The sequence below is a fragment of the Falco rusticolus genome, chromosome 8 (genome assembly GCF_015220075.1).
Source record: "Falco rusticolus isolate bFalRus1 chromosome 8, bFalRus1.pri, whole genome shotgun sequence".
Classification (NCBI taxonomy): Eukaryota; Metazoa; Chordata; class Aves; order Falconiformes; family Falconidae; genus Falco; species Falco rusticolus.
The window spans coordinates 20,682,660-20,699,119 of NC_051194.1; the positions used below are offsets into that span (position 1 = coordinate 20,682,660).

At 56.7% G+C, this 16,460-nt stretch overlaps 2 protein-coding genes across 2 annotated transcripts; both read right to left on the minus strand.

Moving 5' to 3' along the window:
• Positions 1–1,342: 1,342 nt before the first annotated feature.
• LOC119152852 (protocadherin alpha-3-like) lies at positions 1,343–4,387 on the minus strand. The gene has a single exon (XM_037398578.1). The coding sequence runs from the start codon at positions 4,027–4,029 to the stop codon at positions 1,423–1,425; it is 2,607 nt and encodes an 868-aa protein (XP_037254475.1). The 5' UTR covers positions 4,030–4,387; the 3' UTR covers positions 1,343–1,422.
• Positions 4,388–9,517: 5,130 nt separating this feature from the next.
• On the minus strand, positions 9,518–12,531 carry LOC119152822 (protocadherin alpha-2-like). The gene has a single exon (XM_037398523.1). The coding sequence runs from the start codon at positions 12,214–12,216 to the stop codon at positions 9,616–9,618; it is 2,601 nt and encodes an 866-aa protein (XP_037254420.1). The 5' UTR covers positions 12,217–12,531; the 3' UTR covers positions 9,518–9,615.
• Positions 12,532–16,460: the final 3,929 nt, after the last annotated feature.

Sequence of the window (16,460 nt, forward strand, 5' to 3'; positions counted from 1 at the left end):
CAGCACACAAGGACAGAGGTTGAAGCACTAACCTCCCACAGCACCCTTCCCAAGACAGCAGTGAAAATGTTCATCAGACAACATTCAGCAGTCTGCATTTCATCGCCTCTTACCAACACTTTGCCTATGTCAGGCAGGCAGCAGCACCAGGGCCACTATGGTGTGGCATCTTCAGAACTTCAGACAACTCTATTGGGTCTGGCTGAGCCTCATAGCAGCCCTTATAATGCTGTGCTTCTGTTGGTAGATAGAAAGGCAGTGGTAAAACACCACTGTTTTGACTACTGCTGAGCAGTGCTTGCACAGCACCAAAGCTGTCTCTCCAACCTTTCCCCACACTCTCACCAGAAGGCTACAGGTGGGCAAGATCTTGTGAGGGGACATATCCAGGGCACATGACCCAAAGTGACCAATGGCATATTCCATATCATATGATGCTTGCTCAGATATAAAAGCTAACAGAAAGGAGGACGACGGTGGGGCATTAGTTATGATATTTCTCTCACCGAGCAACCACTACTCCGAATGAGGGCCTGCTTCCTGGGAAGTGGCTGAACATCCCCTGCTGACTGGAGGTAGAAAATAACACCTTTTGCTTTCCTTGGATTCCACATGTGCGACTTTTGATATTGAAAAGGACAGGCCCTACTCAGTGCCACTGCAACATTCACTTCTGGGACATGAAAGAGTTTACTTTCTCACCTCAAGGCTCAAACCTACTTTTGCTTACCCTTCCCATCAATGACAGCAACATTAAGAACATGTGAAGGCATCAGACACACACAGTGTCAGGCAGATACTTTACTGCTGACTCCTTATCTTGGACCACAAGTGGGGTTTTTTCAGCTCGTTTTCTCCCTGTGTTTGACTGTAGATAGGAATGACACAGTAGTTCGAGGAGGCACCTGGCATCCAGCCAAGGACAACACACCACAAGGACATTGTGGGCATCTCAGTAACACACACTGTCTCAAGATCCAGATGGCCTCCATCTCCAGGCCCTTGGAGCCTGGGAAACAATCATCTTTAAAAAAATCCTTTATGGCCATCCTGCCCCGTGCTTTCCTCTAGGCATCCTACATTCCCCACTCTGGGAAATGCATAAAGAACACAGAAAGGCATCACACACACAATATCGGGCAGATGCTCTACTGCGGACTCTTCATGCTCGGCAATGCCTCAGCCAGCTCAGATGGAAATGGGGCAGCCCTGGGAGCAATACTCTTCCTAAAGGTCATGTCGCAACAGCTCTAAACAGCAATGGCGTTCATTCCAGCCTCTGACAGAAAAACCCAAACGCTGATGAGCAAACCTCAGCTGTGGACAAGAACTGCTGCAGAGTGCGGCCAGATCTTCACTCCTCCCGTACCCCAAGAGTCAAGGGGCTCCGGCAAGGACACAAAGGCAGGTGCAACGGTCCCGTCAGGAGCCTCCAGCACCTGCCCAGCGACCACCACCCTCGGGCACCGGGGGCTGAGCACGGCCACCGCCACCGCCGGCCAGGGGGGCGGGCGACAAGGGCGACAGAGGGGCAGGGGTGTCGCGGGAAGGGGCGGGGAAGGGGGGGGCACTGACCGTGTCCAGCAGAGCGGGCGGCTCCGGCTGCGTCTCCTTCGCCGCGGGGCCGGGCGGCGGCGGGAAGTTGGGGCTGAAAACCATCAGGTCGCTCTTGCCCGCGCCGTCCGTCACGCACAGGCTCCGGCTCTGGCGCTGCGAGTACGACCAGCTCCCCACCTCGCTGGCGCACACCAGCGTCGCCGGCCCGGGCCCCGACAGCACGGCCGCCCGCGGCGCCCACCGCGACGCCCCGTACAGCACCACGGCCAGCAGGAACAGGCTCGACACCGCGCAGATGGCCACCACCAGCCACACGTTCGTCGACGCCGCCGCCGCCGCCGCCGCGTCGCCCTCCGCGCCCGCGGCCGCACGCAGCCCCGGCCCCGGCCCCGACGAGCCCGCGGCCGCCAGCGCCGCCTCGGCGCCCTCCACCAGCGACACGCTCAGCGTGGCCGTGACCGAGCGCGCCGGCTCCCCGTGGTCCCGCACCACGATGACCAGCCGCTGCCGCGGGCCGTCCGCCTCCTCCAGCGCCCGCGCCGTGCTCACCTCGCCGCTGTACAGCCCCACGCGGAACGGGCCCTTCCCCCGCGGCTCCCACAGCTCGTAGCGCAGCCACGCGTTGTAGCCCGAGTCCGCGTCCACCGCGCGGATCTTCGCCACCACCTGCCCCGCCGGCGCCCCCCACGCCGCCCACGCCCACAGCGCCCCCGAGCCCGGCCCCGACGCCGCCTCGCCCGCGGCCCCGGGGCCCGGCCCGCCGCCGGCAGGAGGCAGCAGCGCCGGCGCGTTGTCGTTCTCGTCCACCACGAAGAGCTGCACCGTCGCGTTGCCGCACAGCGGCGGCTCCCCCGCGTCCACCGCCCGCACCTCGAACTGCAGCACCTGCAGCTCCTCGTAGTCCAGCGGCTGCAGCGCCCACAGCCGACCGCTCTCCGCGTCCACCGACACGTAGCTCGACGCCGACCGCCACACCCCGCCCGACACCGCGCCGCCGCCGCCCTCCGCCACCGAGTAGCTCACGCGCCCGTTGCCCGCCTCGTCCGGGTCCCGCGCCCACAGCCGCGCCAGCTCCGCGCCCGCCGCGTTGTTCTCCCGCGCCAGCACCGTGTACACGGCCTGCGCGAACGCCGGCGCGTTGTCGTTCACGTCCGACACCGGCACGCGCACCCCGCGGCTGGCGCGCAGCGGCGGCGCCCCGCCGTCCTCCGCCCGCACCTCCACCTCGTACTCCGCCACCCGCTCGCGGTCCAGCGCCTCCCGCAGCACCAGCGAGTACGAGCCCGCGAACGTCGCCACCAGCCCGAACGGCGACGCCGGCCACACCGCGCACCGCACGCGACCGTTCGCCCCCGAGTCCCGGTCCGACACGCTCAGCAGCGCCACCACCGTCCCCACCGCCGCGTCCTCCGGCACCGGCACCGACAGCGACGTCACCCACACCTCCGGCGCGTTGTCGTTCACGTCCAGCACCTCCAGCTCCACGCTGCAGTGACCCGACAGCGGCGGCCAGCCTTTGTCTCTCGCTTCGATTTGTATCTCGTGTAAATGCACGTCTTCAAAGTCCAGGGCGCCCGTCAGACGGATCTCGCCCGTCTTCGGATCAATGGTGAAAAGGTCTCTGTTACCGGCAGGATCCAAACTGACGATGCTGTAAGAAAAGTCCTTATTGATTCCCTCGTCCGGATCCGTGGCGTTCACCCGCGCCACCAGCGTCCCCTCGGTAGCGCTCTCCGGCAGCTGCACTTTATACACCGACTGGTTGAACTGGGGCGCGTTGTCGTTGGCGTCCAGCACCGAAATCACCAGCTCCACCGTGCCCGTCAGCGGCGGCCGGCCCCCGTCACTCGCCGTCAGCACCAGACGGTGCACAGCCACCGACTCGCGGTCCAGCGGTTTCGCAAGAACCAGAAACAGGGATTTCCTATTTTCATCAGAGGACTTAAAATCGAGCGTAAAGTGCTCGTTGGGGCTGAGCGCATAGGAGAGCTGCGCGTTGGCTCCGATATCTGCATCCGACGCGCCCTCCAGCGGGAACCGGGACCCGGCGGGGGAGTTCTCCGATAAACTGAGGTTTTTGCGGGCGGCGGGGAAGAGCGGGGCGTTGTCGTTGATGTCGGTGACCTCCAGCTCCACGTGGAAGACGCGCAGCGGCCGCTCCACCAGCACCTCCAGGCGCAGGGCGCACGGCGCGCTCTTCCCGCACAGCTCCTCCCGGTCCAGCCGCGAGCTCACCACCAGCGCCCCGCTCGCCCCGCTCACCTCCACGCTCGCCCGCCGGCCCTGCGCCACCAGCCGCAGCCGCCGCGCCTCCGCCTCGCCCGCCTCCAGGCCCAGGTCCTGCGCCAGGCGGCCCACCACCGTCCCGGCCTTGGCTTCCTCCGGCACCGAGTAGCGCACCTGCCCGCCGCCCAGCGCCCAGGCCGCCTGCAGCACCAGCACCCGCACCGCGGGCGCCCACCACACGCCCATCGCACCCGCCGCCCTTCCCGCACGGGCCCCGCACGGCTCCCCGCCGCCGCCCGGACGCGCCGGCTCTGCTGACCGCACCGCGCCGCGCCGCGCCGCCCCCCCCGCGCTCACAGCCGGGCTCTCCGCCGCACCGGGGCGGAGCCGACGCGCCGCTCCGCCGCCGTTCCTGAGCCTGCAGCGACACCGTGTGCTGCTCCGCCGCCTCGCACGCTCCCCGACAGCGACCGCGGACCCGCGCCGGCCACCTCCCCGCTCGCTCGGCTGCTCCTCCCGCCTCTTCCTCTTGCTGTCCTTCTCCTCACTGCCTGCCTTTGGCTTGCATGCCTGCCTTCCTCCTCTTCCTCCTCCTTCTGACGTTTCATTTCATACGGTCCCCTTCTTTCTTCCCACAATTCCTTTTCTTCCCTTCTCTTGCCTCGTTCCTTTCTTCTCTTTCTGCTCTTTTCTCCTTCCGCCTCTTCCGCCTCCTCCTTCTCTCCCTTATCCTTTTCGTTCTTGCCTTCCGTGCCCTTTCCTTTACGCCCCTTTCCCTTCTTTTTCCACCATGCTCCCTCCTTTACCCCACGCTGGCACATCGCCAGTCCCCTCACCGCCGCGGCGGTGGCCCTCAATGCCGGGGCCATCCGCGCTAATTGCGGACCATCAGCGCTAATTACCGGCCACCGGTGCCGGAGAGAGGGACACTAACCAAGGCGGAGGCTGTTAGGGACCGAAGCCGTTCAGCGTCTACAGGTGATGTCGTCCCGTCCTGGACATCTTCTCATCAGCCCTTCCCTTCTTCCTTGCTTTTTACTCCCATAGTTTCCTTCCTCCTCTTTCACCTTCCTTCTGCGATACTCCTGCAAGGTAACATCGGCGCGCCCTGGTCATCTGCTTTAAGGTTTCTTCATCATTCCCGTCTTTGTCATCTTTCTTCCTTCCTTACTCACTTCCTCTCTTCCGCTCTTTCCTCCTTTCGTTATCTCTCCCTTTATCTCCCTCCCCGCCTTTCTGTGTATAGCAATCCAGAGCGATCGGGCATGCTAATAAACTCATCCATCCTATCATCCTTTATCTTCTTTCTCGCTGTTGCTTGCTTCGTTCTCGTTTCCTTCACTTTCTCTACATTTTTCCTTCCTTCCTGCTCTTCTTCCACCTTCTCGTCCCTGTCCTCTCTTTGTCTCTTCCTTGGCTCCTTCACCAACATCTTTTCTAGATGACTACGTCACCCTCACCCCATGCAGCACGGACATGCCCTCTCAGGCATGAGCTCCCATTCCTCTTCCTCACCACCTTTCATCAAGCCTTGCACAGCGCCTTGGAGCACCCAGGATGCCGAGCTCCTCACCTCCATTCGGCATGCAGAGATAACGGCGGTGATGCTGGTCATCTCCCATACCATCTCTTCCTTCTTTCCATTCTTTCTCGCTTACATGCTTGCTTCTTCCTTGCATACAGTCCTCTCAAGGATCCAGCGAACAACACAGCAAGGCCATCACATGGCAAAGAACAGCTCTGCCACATCAGAACACAATCCACCGCCATCAGAGACAAAAGCCCAAGGCCAAGGTACTCAGACCTTCATGAAACAGGCTCCAAAGAGTTCAGGAAATCCAGGGCAGTCTTCCCTTCGGGAAATCCAGCCCAGCAACCAATCCTCCAAGAAAGCTGAAAAGGCATGGCGCAACCACAGCTCCCAAGCACTCTCCCTGCACCTCGATGAAGAGCTATTTTTTCCAGCTGCTCACCACATGTCAAGCCCTTGCCTCTTCTTGCAGGCAGGCACGCACTGCCAGAACAACACTCCAAGAACCTTGGTACCCATGAACTCCATCATTAATGTGAGCCATGCGTCACTCAGCCAAACAAACGCCACGAAGGGAAGACCACAGAGGTTTGGATATGAAATCCCATCTATGCTAAACACATCCACTCCCAGAAACGCACTGGGGTCCTCCCCATCTGTCCTTCTGCCATCAGCTCATGCTGTTCCTGCAAGCAGCAGAAGCAGGAACAAAAGCAGGTGGCGGTGCTTTGCTGTCCAAACCTATAGGCATTACGATCCAGGACACATTTGGTTGACCCAACGTGAAGGTACCACGGCTGAACGGGAACAAAAGTACAATATCTCAAACACAGCCTCTTTAGGTACAAGAAACTCACCTGTAGAATTCGTGGTTGCTTCTTCTGGAAAAGAAACATTTTCGGGACAGGCCAGCTGGCTCTGAGAGACATTTTATCTTACAATTAACAGTGACTTCTGTCAAGAAAGAAACTACTATAGTTCTCCAAAAGCCTTGAAACCACTCAGTGGTGGGTAGTGCTCCATTATGTACTGCTATCACAGCGGAAGCAAGAGGGAGACGTGAAAGCCAAGGACATTTTGTGAATGTCAACCTCGGCTCCAGAGAGTGGGAAAAGCAACATCTTACACTGATGGCCAACCACCCAAATATCTGCAACCTGACTGACAGCTGCAGAACTCAGCAGGCTGCATCTCACCAACCATTACCAACACACTGCCAATGAGAGAGAAGAAAAACACAAAAGGGTGGGAGGTTTTGGTAAGAGCAGAGAAGAAAACCAAAGGGACCCATTTCACTGTACTGAAACCCAAGGACTGCACACATCTTGAATAGAGAGAGAACTTCTTCTCCTGCCTAGCAAGATTCAGAGCAGAAAGATAACACAGACACATTCGGTGAAGGGTGGCTCCGTGACCAAATGTGCAAAATTTTCCACTTGAGCAGTAACATTCCATGTCAAAAGAAAGGAACTAAAGGCATGTCTATCATGAGACTTAACAATCAGTAATACCACAAAGATCACCAGTGCCTTACCATATGTGGAACTTCTGGAGGTCCCGAGAAGGTTGTGGGAAAGTAGCAGAGTGTGCTGGGAGTCTTCTCAAGGATTTCTACTGGAATATACTCTGTCCCGTGCCATGGCAAATGTCATCTCCAGGGCTGAGCAGACATTCTCCAGTCCTTCCACAATGACACAGGCCATGTTCAACCCAGCATCTCCATTCCCCCCAGGCAACCCTCTTCCCCGCTCAAAGTCACCCTCACCCTTAACACATGACCAGGCCCTACTCGGTGCCACTAGCAGGATCACAACGGCAAGACCCAGATACTGCTCTAACCCAACAACACGCCCCAGCTCTAAACCCCACTCTGAGCACAACCCAGGCCTTTGCACATCCTCACCTTCCCTCACAACTGGCAGAAAGAAACTATGGAGGAATGCAAAGCCACACAGTGCCTGGCAGACTCTTCCCAGTCACATGAACTGCACCCGGAAGCCTTTTACCCCTTCTCAGCAATCTCCAATGGGAACACCACAGAGCTGCACGTTTTTAGAGTGTCTGTGATTACAGCTGGGACACCTCAGATCCCACTCTGCAGGGATTTTATTCCTTGAGAGAACCACACCAAAGGCTGAAACGCAAGCACACCCAAAATACCAGTTGGGTGGGAGAATTTCCACGACACAACACCAGAGCTGTGCTGCTGTGCAGGGTTTCGTGTCTATGTGCACGTATCAGAATGAGTCAACACTGGCAAGAGGACACACCATCTCTGCTGAGACCAGACGAGCAGGGAAAGTTGAGCACCCAAAGGTCACACACACCTCCTTACCTCCCTGTTAAAATCCTGCCTGAGGAGGATCGAGGAACCAACACGGCAACATCAATGGCTGTGGAAACTCCTGTAGATGACCACGATTACACAAGGACAGCAGACGGAATCTGCCTGGATGCTTTGTGCTTTTTCAGCAATTTCATATAGAAATGGAGTTCTTAAGGATTCTGCGATCAGAGCTCTGACACCTCTGATCCCACTCCACACAGATCTTATTCTTGGACAGAACCACACCAGAGGCTGAAGCGCAAGCAATCTCACCATGTCAACCGGGTGGGGGAATTTGTGCCACCTAAAACCAGAGCTGGGCTGCTCTGCAGGCTTTTCTCTGAACATGCACACATCAGAATGAGCCGTGCATGCAATGGCACACCACACACACACGTTCCTACCAAAGCCAATGTGCAACTGCACAAGCAGGGGAAGTCAAGACCACAAAGGCTACATCCACCTCATCACGTGCCCTTACAAATCCTAACTGAGGATGACCACGGAACCATCATGGCAGCATCAGCAGTGCAGAAGCTACTATAGATGCCAAACAGCACACAAGGACAGAGGTTGAAGCACTAACCTCCCACAGCACCCTTCCCAAGACAGCAGTGAAAATGTTCATCAGACAACATTCAGCAGTCTGCATTTCATCGCCTCTTACCAACACTTTGCCTATGTCAGGCAGGCAGCAGCACCAGGGCCACTATGGTGTGGCATCTTCAGAACTTCAGACAACTCTATTGGGTCTGGCTGAGCCTCATAGCAGCCCTTATAATGCTGTGCTTCTGTTGGTAGATAGAAAGGCAGTGGTAAAACACCACTGTTTTGACTACTGCTGAGCAGTGCTTGCACAGCACCAAAGCTGTCTCTCCAACCTTTCCCCACACTCTCACCAGAAGGCTACAGGTGGGCAAGATCTTGTGAGGGGACATATCCAGGGCACATGACCCAAAGTGACCAATGGCATATTCCATATCATATGATGCTTGCTCAGATATAAAAGCTAACAGAAAGGAGGACGACGGTGGGGCATTAGTTATGATATTTCTCTCACCGAGCAACCACTACTCCGAATGAGGGCCTGCTTCCTGGGAAGTGGCTGAACATCCCCTGCTGACTGGAGGTAGAAAATAACACCTTTTGCTTTCCTTGGATTCCACATGTGCGACTTTTGATATTGAAAAGGACAGGCCCTACTCAGTGCCACTGCAACATTCACTTCTGGGACATGAAAGAGTTTACTTTCTCACCTCAAGGCTCAAACCTACTTTTGCTTACCCTTCCCATCAATGACAGCAACATTAAGAACATGTGAAGGCATCAGACACACACAGTGTCAGGCAGATACTTTACTGCTGACTCCTTATCTTGGACCACAAGTGGGGTTTTTTCAGCTCGTTTCTCCCTGTGTTTGACTGTAGATAGGAATGACACAGTAGTTCGAGGAGGCACCTGGCATCCAGCCAAGGACAACACACCACAAGGACATTGTGGGCATCTCAGTAACACACACTGTCTCAAGATCCAGATGGCCTCCATCTCCAGGCCCTTGGAGCCTGGGAAACAATCATCTTTAAAAAAATCCTTTATGGCCATCCTGCCCCGTGCTTTCCTCTAGGCATCCTACATTCCCCACTCTGGGAAATGCATAAAGAACACAGAAAGGCATCACACACACAATATCGGGCAGATGCTCTACTGCGGACTCTTCATGCTCGGCAATGCCTCAGCCAGCTCAGATGGAAATGGGGCAGCCCTGGGAGCAATACTCTTCCTAAAGGTCATGTCGCAACAGCTCTAAACAGCAATGGCGTTCATTCCAGCCTCTGACAGAAAAACCCAAACGCTGATGAGCAAACCCCAGCTGTGGACAAGAACTGCTGCAGGGTGCGGCCAGATCTTCATTCCTCCCGTACCCCAAGAGTCAAGGGGCTCCGGCAAGGACACAAAGGCAGGTGCAACAGTCCCGTCAGGAGCCTCCAGCACCTGCCCAGCGACCACCACCCTCGGGCACCGGGGGCTGAGCCCGGCCACCGCCACCGCCGGCCAGGGGGGCGGGCGACAAGGGCGACAGAGGGGCAGGGGCGTCGCGGGAAGGGGCGGGGAAGGGGGGGGCACTGACCGTGTCCAGCAGAGCGGGCGGCTCCGGCTGCGTCTCCTTCGCCGCGGGGCCGGGCGGCGGCGGGAAGTTGGGGCTGAAAACCATCAGGTCGCTCTTGCCCGCGCCGTCCGTCACGCACAGGCTCCGGCTCTGGCGCTGCGAGTACGACCAGCTCCCCACCTCGCTGGCGCACACCAGCGTCGCCGGCCCGGGCCCCGACAGCACGGCCGCCCGCGGCGCCCACCGCGACGCCCCGTACAGCACCACGGCCAGCAGGAACAGGCTCGACACCGCGCAGATGGCCACCACCAGCCACACGTTCGTCGACGCCGCCGCCGCCGCGTCGCCCTCCGCGCCCGCGGCCGCACGCAGCCCCGGCCCCGGCCCCGACGAGCCCGCGGCCGCCAGAGCCGCCTCGGCGCCCTCCACCAGCGACACGCTCAGCGTGGCCGTGACCGAGCGCGCCGGCTCCCCGTGGTCCCGCACCACGATGACCAGCCGCTGCCGCGGGCCGTCCGCCTCCTCCAGCGCCCGCGCCGTGCTCACCTCGCCGCTGTACAGCCCCACGCGGAACGGGCCCTTCCCCCGCGGCTCCCACAGCTCGTAGCGCAGCCACGCGTTGTAGCCCGAGTCCGCGTCCACCGCGCGGATCTTCGCCACCACCTGCCCCGCCGGCGCCCCCCACGCCGCCCACGCCCACAGCGCCCCCGAGCCCGGCCCCGACGCCGCCTCGCCCGCGGCCCCGGGGCCCGGCCCGCCGCCGGCAGGAGGCAGCAGCGCCGGCGCGTTGTCGTTCTCGTCCACCACGAAGAGCTGCACCGTCGCGTTGCCGCACAGCGGCGGCTCCCCCGCGTCCACCGCCCGCACCTCGAACTGCAGCACCTGCAGCTCCTCGTAGTCCAGCGGCTGCAGCGCCCACAGCCGACCGCTCTCCGCGTCCACCGACACGTAGCTCGACGCCGACCGCCACACCCCGCCCGACACCGCGCCGCCGCCGCCCTCCGCCACCGAGTAGCTCACGCGCCCGTTGCCCGCCTCGTCCGGGTCCCGCGCCCACAGCCGCGCCAGCTCCGCGCCCGCCGCGTTGTTCTCCCGCGCCAGCACCGTGTACACGGCCTGCGCGAACGCCGGCGCGTTGTCGTTCACGTCCGACACCGGCACGCGCACCCCGCGGCTGGCGCGCAGCGGCGGCGCCCCGCCGTCCTCCGCCCGCACCTCCACCTCGTACTCCGCCACCCGCTCCCGGTCCAGCGCCTCCCGCAGCACCAGCGAGTACGAGCCCGCGAACGTCGCCACCAGCCCGAACGGCGACGCCGGCCACACCGCGCACCGCACGCGACCGTTCGCCCCCGAGTCCCGGTCCGACACGCTCAGCAGCGCCACCACCGTCCCCACCGCCGCGTCCTCCGGCACCGGCACGGACAGCGACGTCACCCACACCTCCGGCGCGTTGTCGTTCACGTCCAGCACCTCCACCACCACCTTGCAGTGACCCGACAGCGGCGGCGTCCCTTTGTCTGTTGCTTCAACCTGGATCTCGTATGAACGGACGTCTTCAAAGTCCAGGGCGCCCGTCAGACGGATCTCACCCGACTTCGGATTTAAAATAAAAAAATTTAACCCCTTTAGGGGAAAAACATTGTTTGATGTAAACCTCATTTCTCTGTTGCTTCCCTCGTCCGGATCCGTGGCGTTCACCCGCGCCACCAGCGTCCCCTCGGTAGCGCTCTCCGGCAGCTGCACTTTATACACCGACTGGTTGAACTGGGGCGCGTTGTCGTTGGCGTCCAGCACCGAGATCACCAGCTCCACCGTGCCCGTCAGCGGTGGCCGGCCCCCGTCACTCGCCGTCAGCACCAGACGGTGCACAGCCACCGACTCGCGGTCCAGCGGTTTCGCAAGAACCAGGAACAGGGATTCTCGGTACTCTTCACTGCGATGTAAATCCAGAGCGAAATGCTCGTTGGGGCTGAGCGCATAGGAGAGCTGCGCGTTGGCTCCGATATCTGCATCCGACGCGCCCTCCAGCGGGAACCGGGACCCGGCGGGGGAGTTCTCCGGTAAACTGAGGTTTTTGCGGGCGGCGGGGAAGAGCGGGGCGTTGTCGTTGATGTCGGTGACCTCCAGCTCCACGTGGAAGACGCGCAGCGGCCGCTCCACCAGCACCTCCAGGCGCAGGGCGCACGGCGCGCTCTTCCCGCACAGCTCCTCCCGGTCCAGCCGCGAGCTCACCACCAGCGCCCCGCTCGCCCCGCTCACCTCCACGCTCGCCCGCCGGCCCTGCGCCACCAGCCGCAGCCGCCGCGCCTCCGCCTCGCCCGCCTCCAGGCCCAGGTCCTGCGCCAGGCGGCCCACCACCGTCCCGGCCTTGGCTTCCTCCGGCACCGAGTAGCGCACCTGCCCGCCGCCCAGCGCCCAGGCCGCCTGCAGCACCAGCACCCGCACCGCGGGCGCCCACCACACGCCCATCGCACCCGCCGCCCTTCCCGCACGGGCCCCGCACGGCTCCCCGCCGCCGCCCGGACGCGCCGGCTCTGCTGACCGCACCGCGCCGCGCCGCGCCGCCCCCCCCGCGCTCACAGCCGGGCTCTCCGCCGCACCGGGGCGGAGCCGACGCGCCGCTCCGCCGCCGTTCCTGAGCCTGCAGCGACACCGTGTGCTGCTCCGCCGCCTCGCACGCTCCCCGACAGCGACCGCGGACCCGCTCGTCTACTCCTCTCTCTTTCCCCGCCCCCTTTCTTTTTCATTATTTGCTCCTTCTTCCTTTTTCTCGTTTTTTCCCCTTTTCTCTTTCTTTTACCTTCCGTTATTTCTTTTTGTCTCGTTCTTCGTTTCTTTCCTACTTTATTTTTTTATTATCTTCCATTCTTCTCTATTTTTTCTTTCCAACTTATGCTTTCTTCTCTCCTCTTCCTTCTTTGCCTTCTCTCCCTTCTTTTTTTTTCTTGTCGTCCTGCCGTGCCCTGTTCTTTATGCCCCTTTTTCTTCTCTTTTCTTCGCACATCGCAAGTTGCCTCCGGCGTCGCGGCGGCGATTGTTTAAGTCGGAGCCATCAGGGTAATTAGAGGACAGGAGCTCCAGAGTGCGGTACTCTAAGCAACAGGTAGGCTGTTAGGTACCAGCTCCGTTTTGTGTCTAGAGGCGACATATTTGCGTTATGTAAATCCGGTCTATCGCCTCTTCTTTCCCTGGTTTCTCATTGCATACAGTCCTTCTTTGCCTTTTTCTTTTCTGGATCTCCCGGATCCTTCAATAAGATGATCTGGTGCATCCTGTTCATCTCCTTCATGGTTTCTTCCTTTTTTCCTCTTGTCATCTTGTCTCCTTCCTTTCCTCCTTTCTCTCCCCCACCACATTTCTGTGTGCAGCAATAGCGTTGGTGACATGCTAGTAAACGAATTTATTTGTTTCTTTTCTCTCTCTTCTTTCTATTGCTTTACTTTGGTTTCATTTGCTTTTTTCTCTGCACTGTTCCTTCATTCCTTCTCTTCTTTCCTCTCTCTGTGTCTCCTCTTCCCTGTTCTGCTTCCCCTTCTGTTCTGCTCCTCTCTTCGACTCTGCTTTGTCTGCTTAACCAACAAGTTTTCTGTATGACTACGTCACTCTCACCATGAAGCACGGACGTGCCCTTTGGCATGAGCTCTCATTCCTATTCCCTAGTCTTGTTCCACTTCCATCTCTTCAGACAAGGAACACCCTTCCTGATTCCCTACAGTCTATTTCCATCTGCATGATCCATGTAAGGTATTTGCTTCTTTCAGTCAGGCATGCTCTTTCAGCACAACACAGCAAGAACCTCAGTACATGGGCGCATTAGTCCCCACATAATACCTCTTACCCCTCAGCATGCAAAATTCACAACGGAGTTAAAACCATGGCACTACCACTGAGAACATCCCCTTGACTCTCAATACAACCACTCCAAGAAACGCATTAGGGTCCTTCCTCTATCCATACTCTCTGTCACTTGTTCACACTGTGCCTGGGAGCGGCAAGAAAGGAATGACAGCAGGCAGTGCTGCTTTCGTGCTCCAATCATAGAGTATCTTAAGTTGTAAGGGTCCCAATAAGGATTATCGAGTCCAACTCCCAATCCAGGCAACATTCAGTCCGTCCAAGATAAAGATACCATAACGAAACAGGAACAAAAGTACAGCCGTCTCTCAAATTCATGAGCGACTTACCTGTAGCATCACTGGTTGCTTCTTCAGAAAAGATTTTCAGGAGAAGGGAAGTGGTTCTGATTCTAAAAAGGACAATTCCCCTTTGTGTTATCAGTGCTTTCTGGGGAAGATGGATGGGAAAAAATGACCCACGTTCTGCTAAAGCCTTGGTATCACTGGACAGTGCACAGTGGTCCCTTATGCACTTTATCACAAGGGAAGCAGGAGTGACACCTGAAAACTACGGACATTCTTTCAGTGTCAACCTCAGCACAGAAGACTGGAAAAGCCATCACCCACACTGGAAGCCAGTTCTTCATAACAGGAGAGAGAATAACCAAAGGATCCCATTCTGCCATACTGAAACACAAGTTTTGCCAAAGTGCGAGGATATGCAGGACTTCTGGAAGTCCTGAGAGGATCCCAGGTAAACAATCTTGTGCGCCAGGCACCATCCCAAGTTTTTCTACTTTAATTCTCTATCCCAAGCACTGGAAAATGAGGTCTCCAGCTAAACAGACATTCTCCAGTTCACTAATGACACAGTCCATGTTCTACACAGCATCTTCACTTCCTCAGGGAAGACTCTTCCCTACTCAGTCACCCTTCCCATGGTAGGTGCCCCAAGCTCTACTCCATGCCACTCAGAAGTTCGCTGCCACAGTACCCAGACAGGTCTCCACCACAACAGTAATACATTTTTTTTTTTAAAGAAGAAAAAGTTACCATCTCCCACCTTAGCAAAGCCAGGTGCATGGCTGTGGGAGGATTTCAAAAACTATTTGAACCTTCAGGGCAAAATCCACCACCTGCCCACAGAGCTCTCGTCCACCCTCATTCACATTCACCATCACCTGCCCTGAACTCCCGCAGGCAGCCAGGTGCAGCACACCAAGTCTTGCAGCCACCACATTTCCCACAGCTGGGTTAAGGATGAGAGTAACTTCTGCCATTACCTCTGCAGCTCATGTACACAGACCACGATTCAGAAGATTATTGAACATGATTGTGCCTACTGACCTTTTTGTATTCCTGCTGCCTGATCTCCACAGTGCTGCTGGTTTATATGGAAATCTGTTGCTGAAGGTAGTCAGGCTTTCTGTTGACAGCAATGACGTCTTGATTCCAGATCCATCCTTGATGCCATTTTTATATGGCCTATGCCATCAAAACACAAAGATTAACTCTTCCTACTGCGTCTTTGTAACTTACCTGCGTTTCCTCATCTCAACCAGTGACAGTGTTTTCTCCCCAAGGAAGACAGACTGATCATATTTCATATCCCAAATCCTTGTGGAAGTTTAGCCTTTGAAGAGTTGCCTTTCCCTCCACCGCTGCTCTTGAGCAGAGCAACCCACAGTAAACAGCAGAAAGGACCTTTGGCAGACACTGCTGCTGCTGGGGACTGACTTATTAAGGCCATTAGCACATCTCTATTGCATTTGTAACACCCACACAGGTTTTGTCCTGTTGTTTAGGTCTCCACAGGGATTTTCTGCAGTCTCACAGAATTATTACTATAGACCACATGTAAATGGACAGAAACAAATCTATCCTACCAAGCAGAACACCATTTGTTAACTTTTTCCAGGTGCACACAACAGAATTGATATTTTTGATAACAGAGGATGGAAAAGTAAGATTCTACAAAGCACAATTTTTGCCAAGTTAATCTGGAGACAAGTTTCTGGCTTCTGAGTTTCCTCGAGTTTTCCATCAGTTTGTTTTAATTCGTGTAGCTGAAGAAAATAAAGGTTTGGGTAGAGATCACTGTCTTGACTTTTGCATAGGAAGAGATGCTGGAACATCTTCCATCAATAAGTTCATCATGCTCGCTCCATGTGCATCCAGGATGAGAAGTGTTTAATCAGAATAGGTTTTGGTTTTGTTCCACACACACACCCACTCTCCACTTATCAGCTTGCTAAATTAATCCACTTACCTAGAATAAGTACATCTTCACTGGAGAAATATTTCATGCCATATTAATAGGGATGAAAGTATAATGTTGATGTCAGTAAAAAGAGCACCATTTTATTTTCAAGTATCTTAGGGCTGTGCTAGGATCTAAGTTAAGTTTGCTGTAAAATGTATTAGAATGTTTTAAATCAGTAAAAAAGCTGTTAACGAGATGACAAGCACTGATGTCAAGCATACAGGACACGGTGTCCTTTTTCCTGTGGTCTGAACACTTGTCAGCATCGTTTCTATCTCCACCAAGCAGAAGCTTGAATAAATGGTCCGTGATCTGAGCTTTAGTGAAGAATCAAAGTGTTTCTACATGTAAAAAAATAGTTAAAGAATCCGATATAACCTACATGTTGGAAGAGTTGTTTCTTGCTTACTCAAATCCAGTGCATGCGAGATTCTCGCATTCTGATGAAATCCAGCTACTACCCGAGTAACAGTAGGATAGTGGGTGGCATTGGCAAATCCTTAAGCACTTTAATGCTATCACAGATGTACAACTAAGATGTCTTTTATAACACCTGCATTTATAGCAAGAAGCTACAAAGGTCATAAGAAAAAGCTGAGATGATCCTGAAAAAA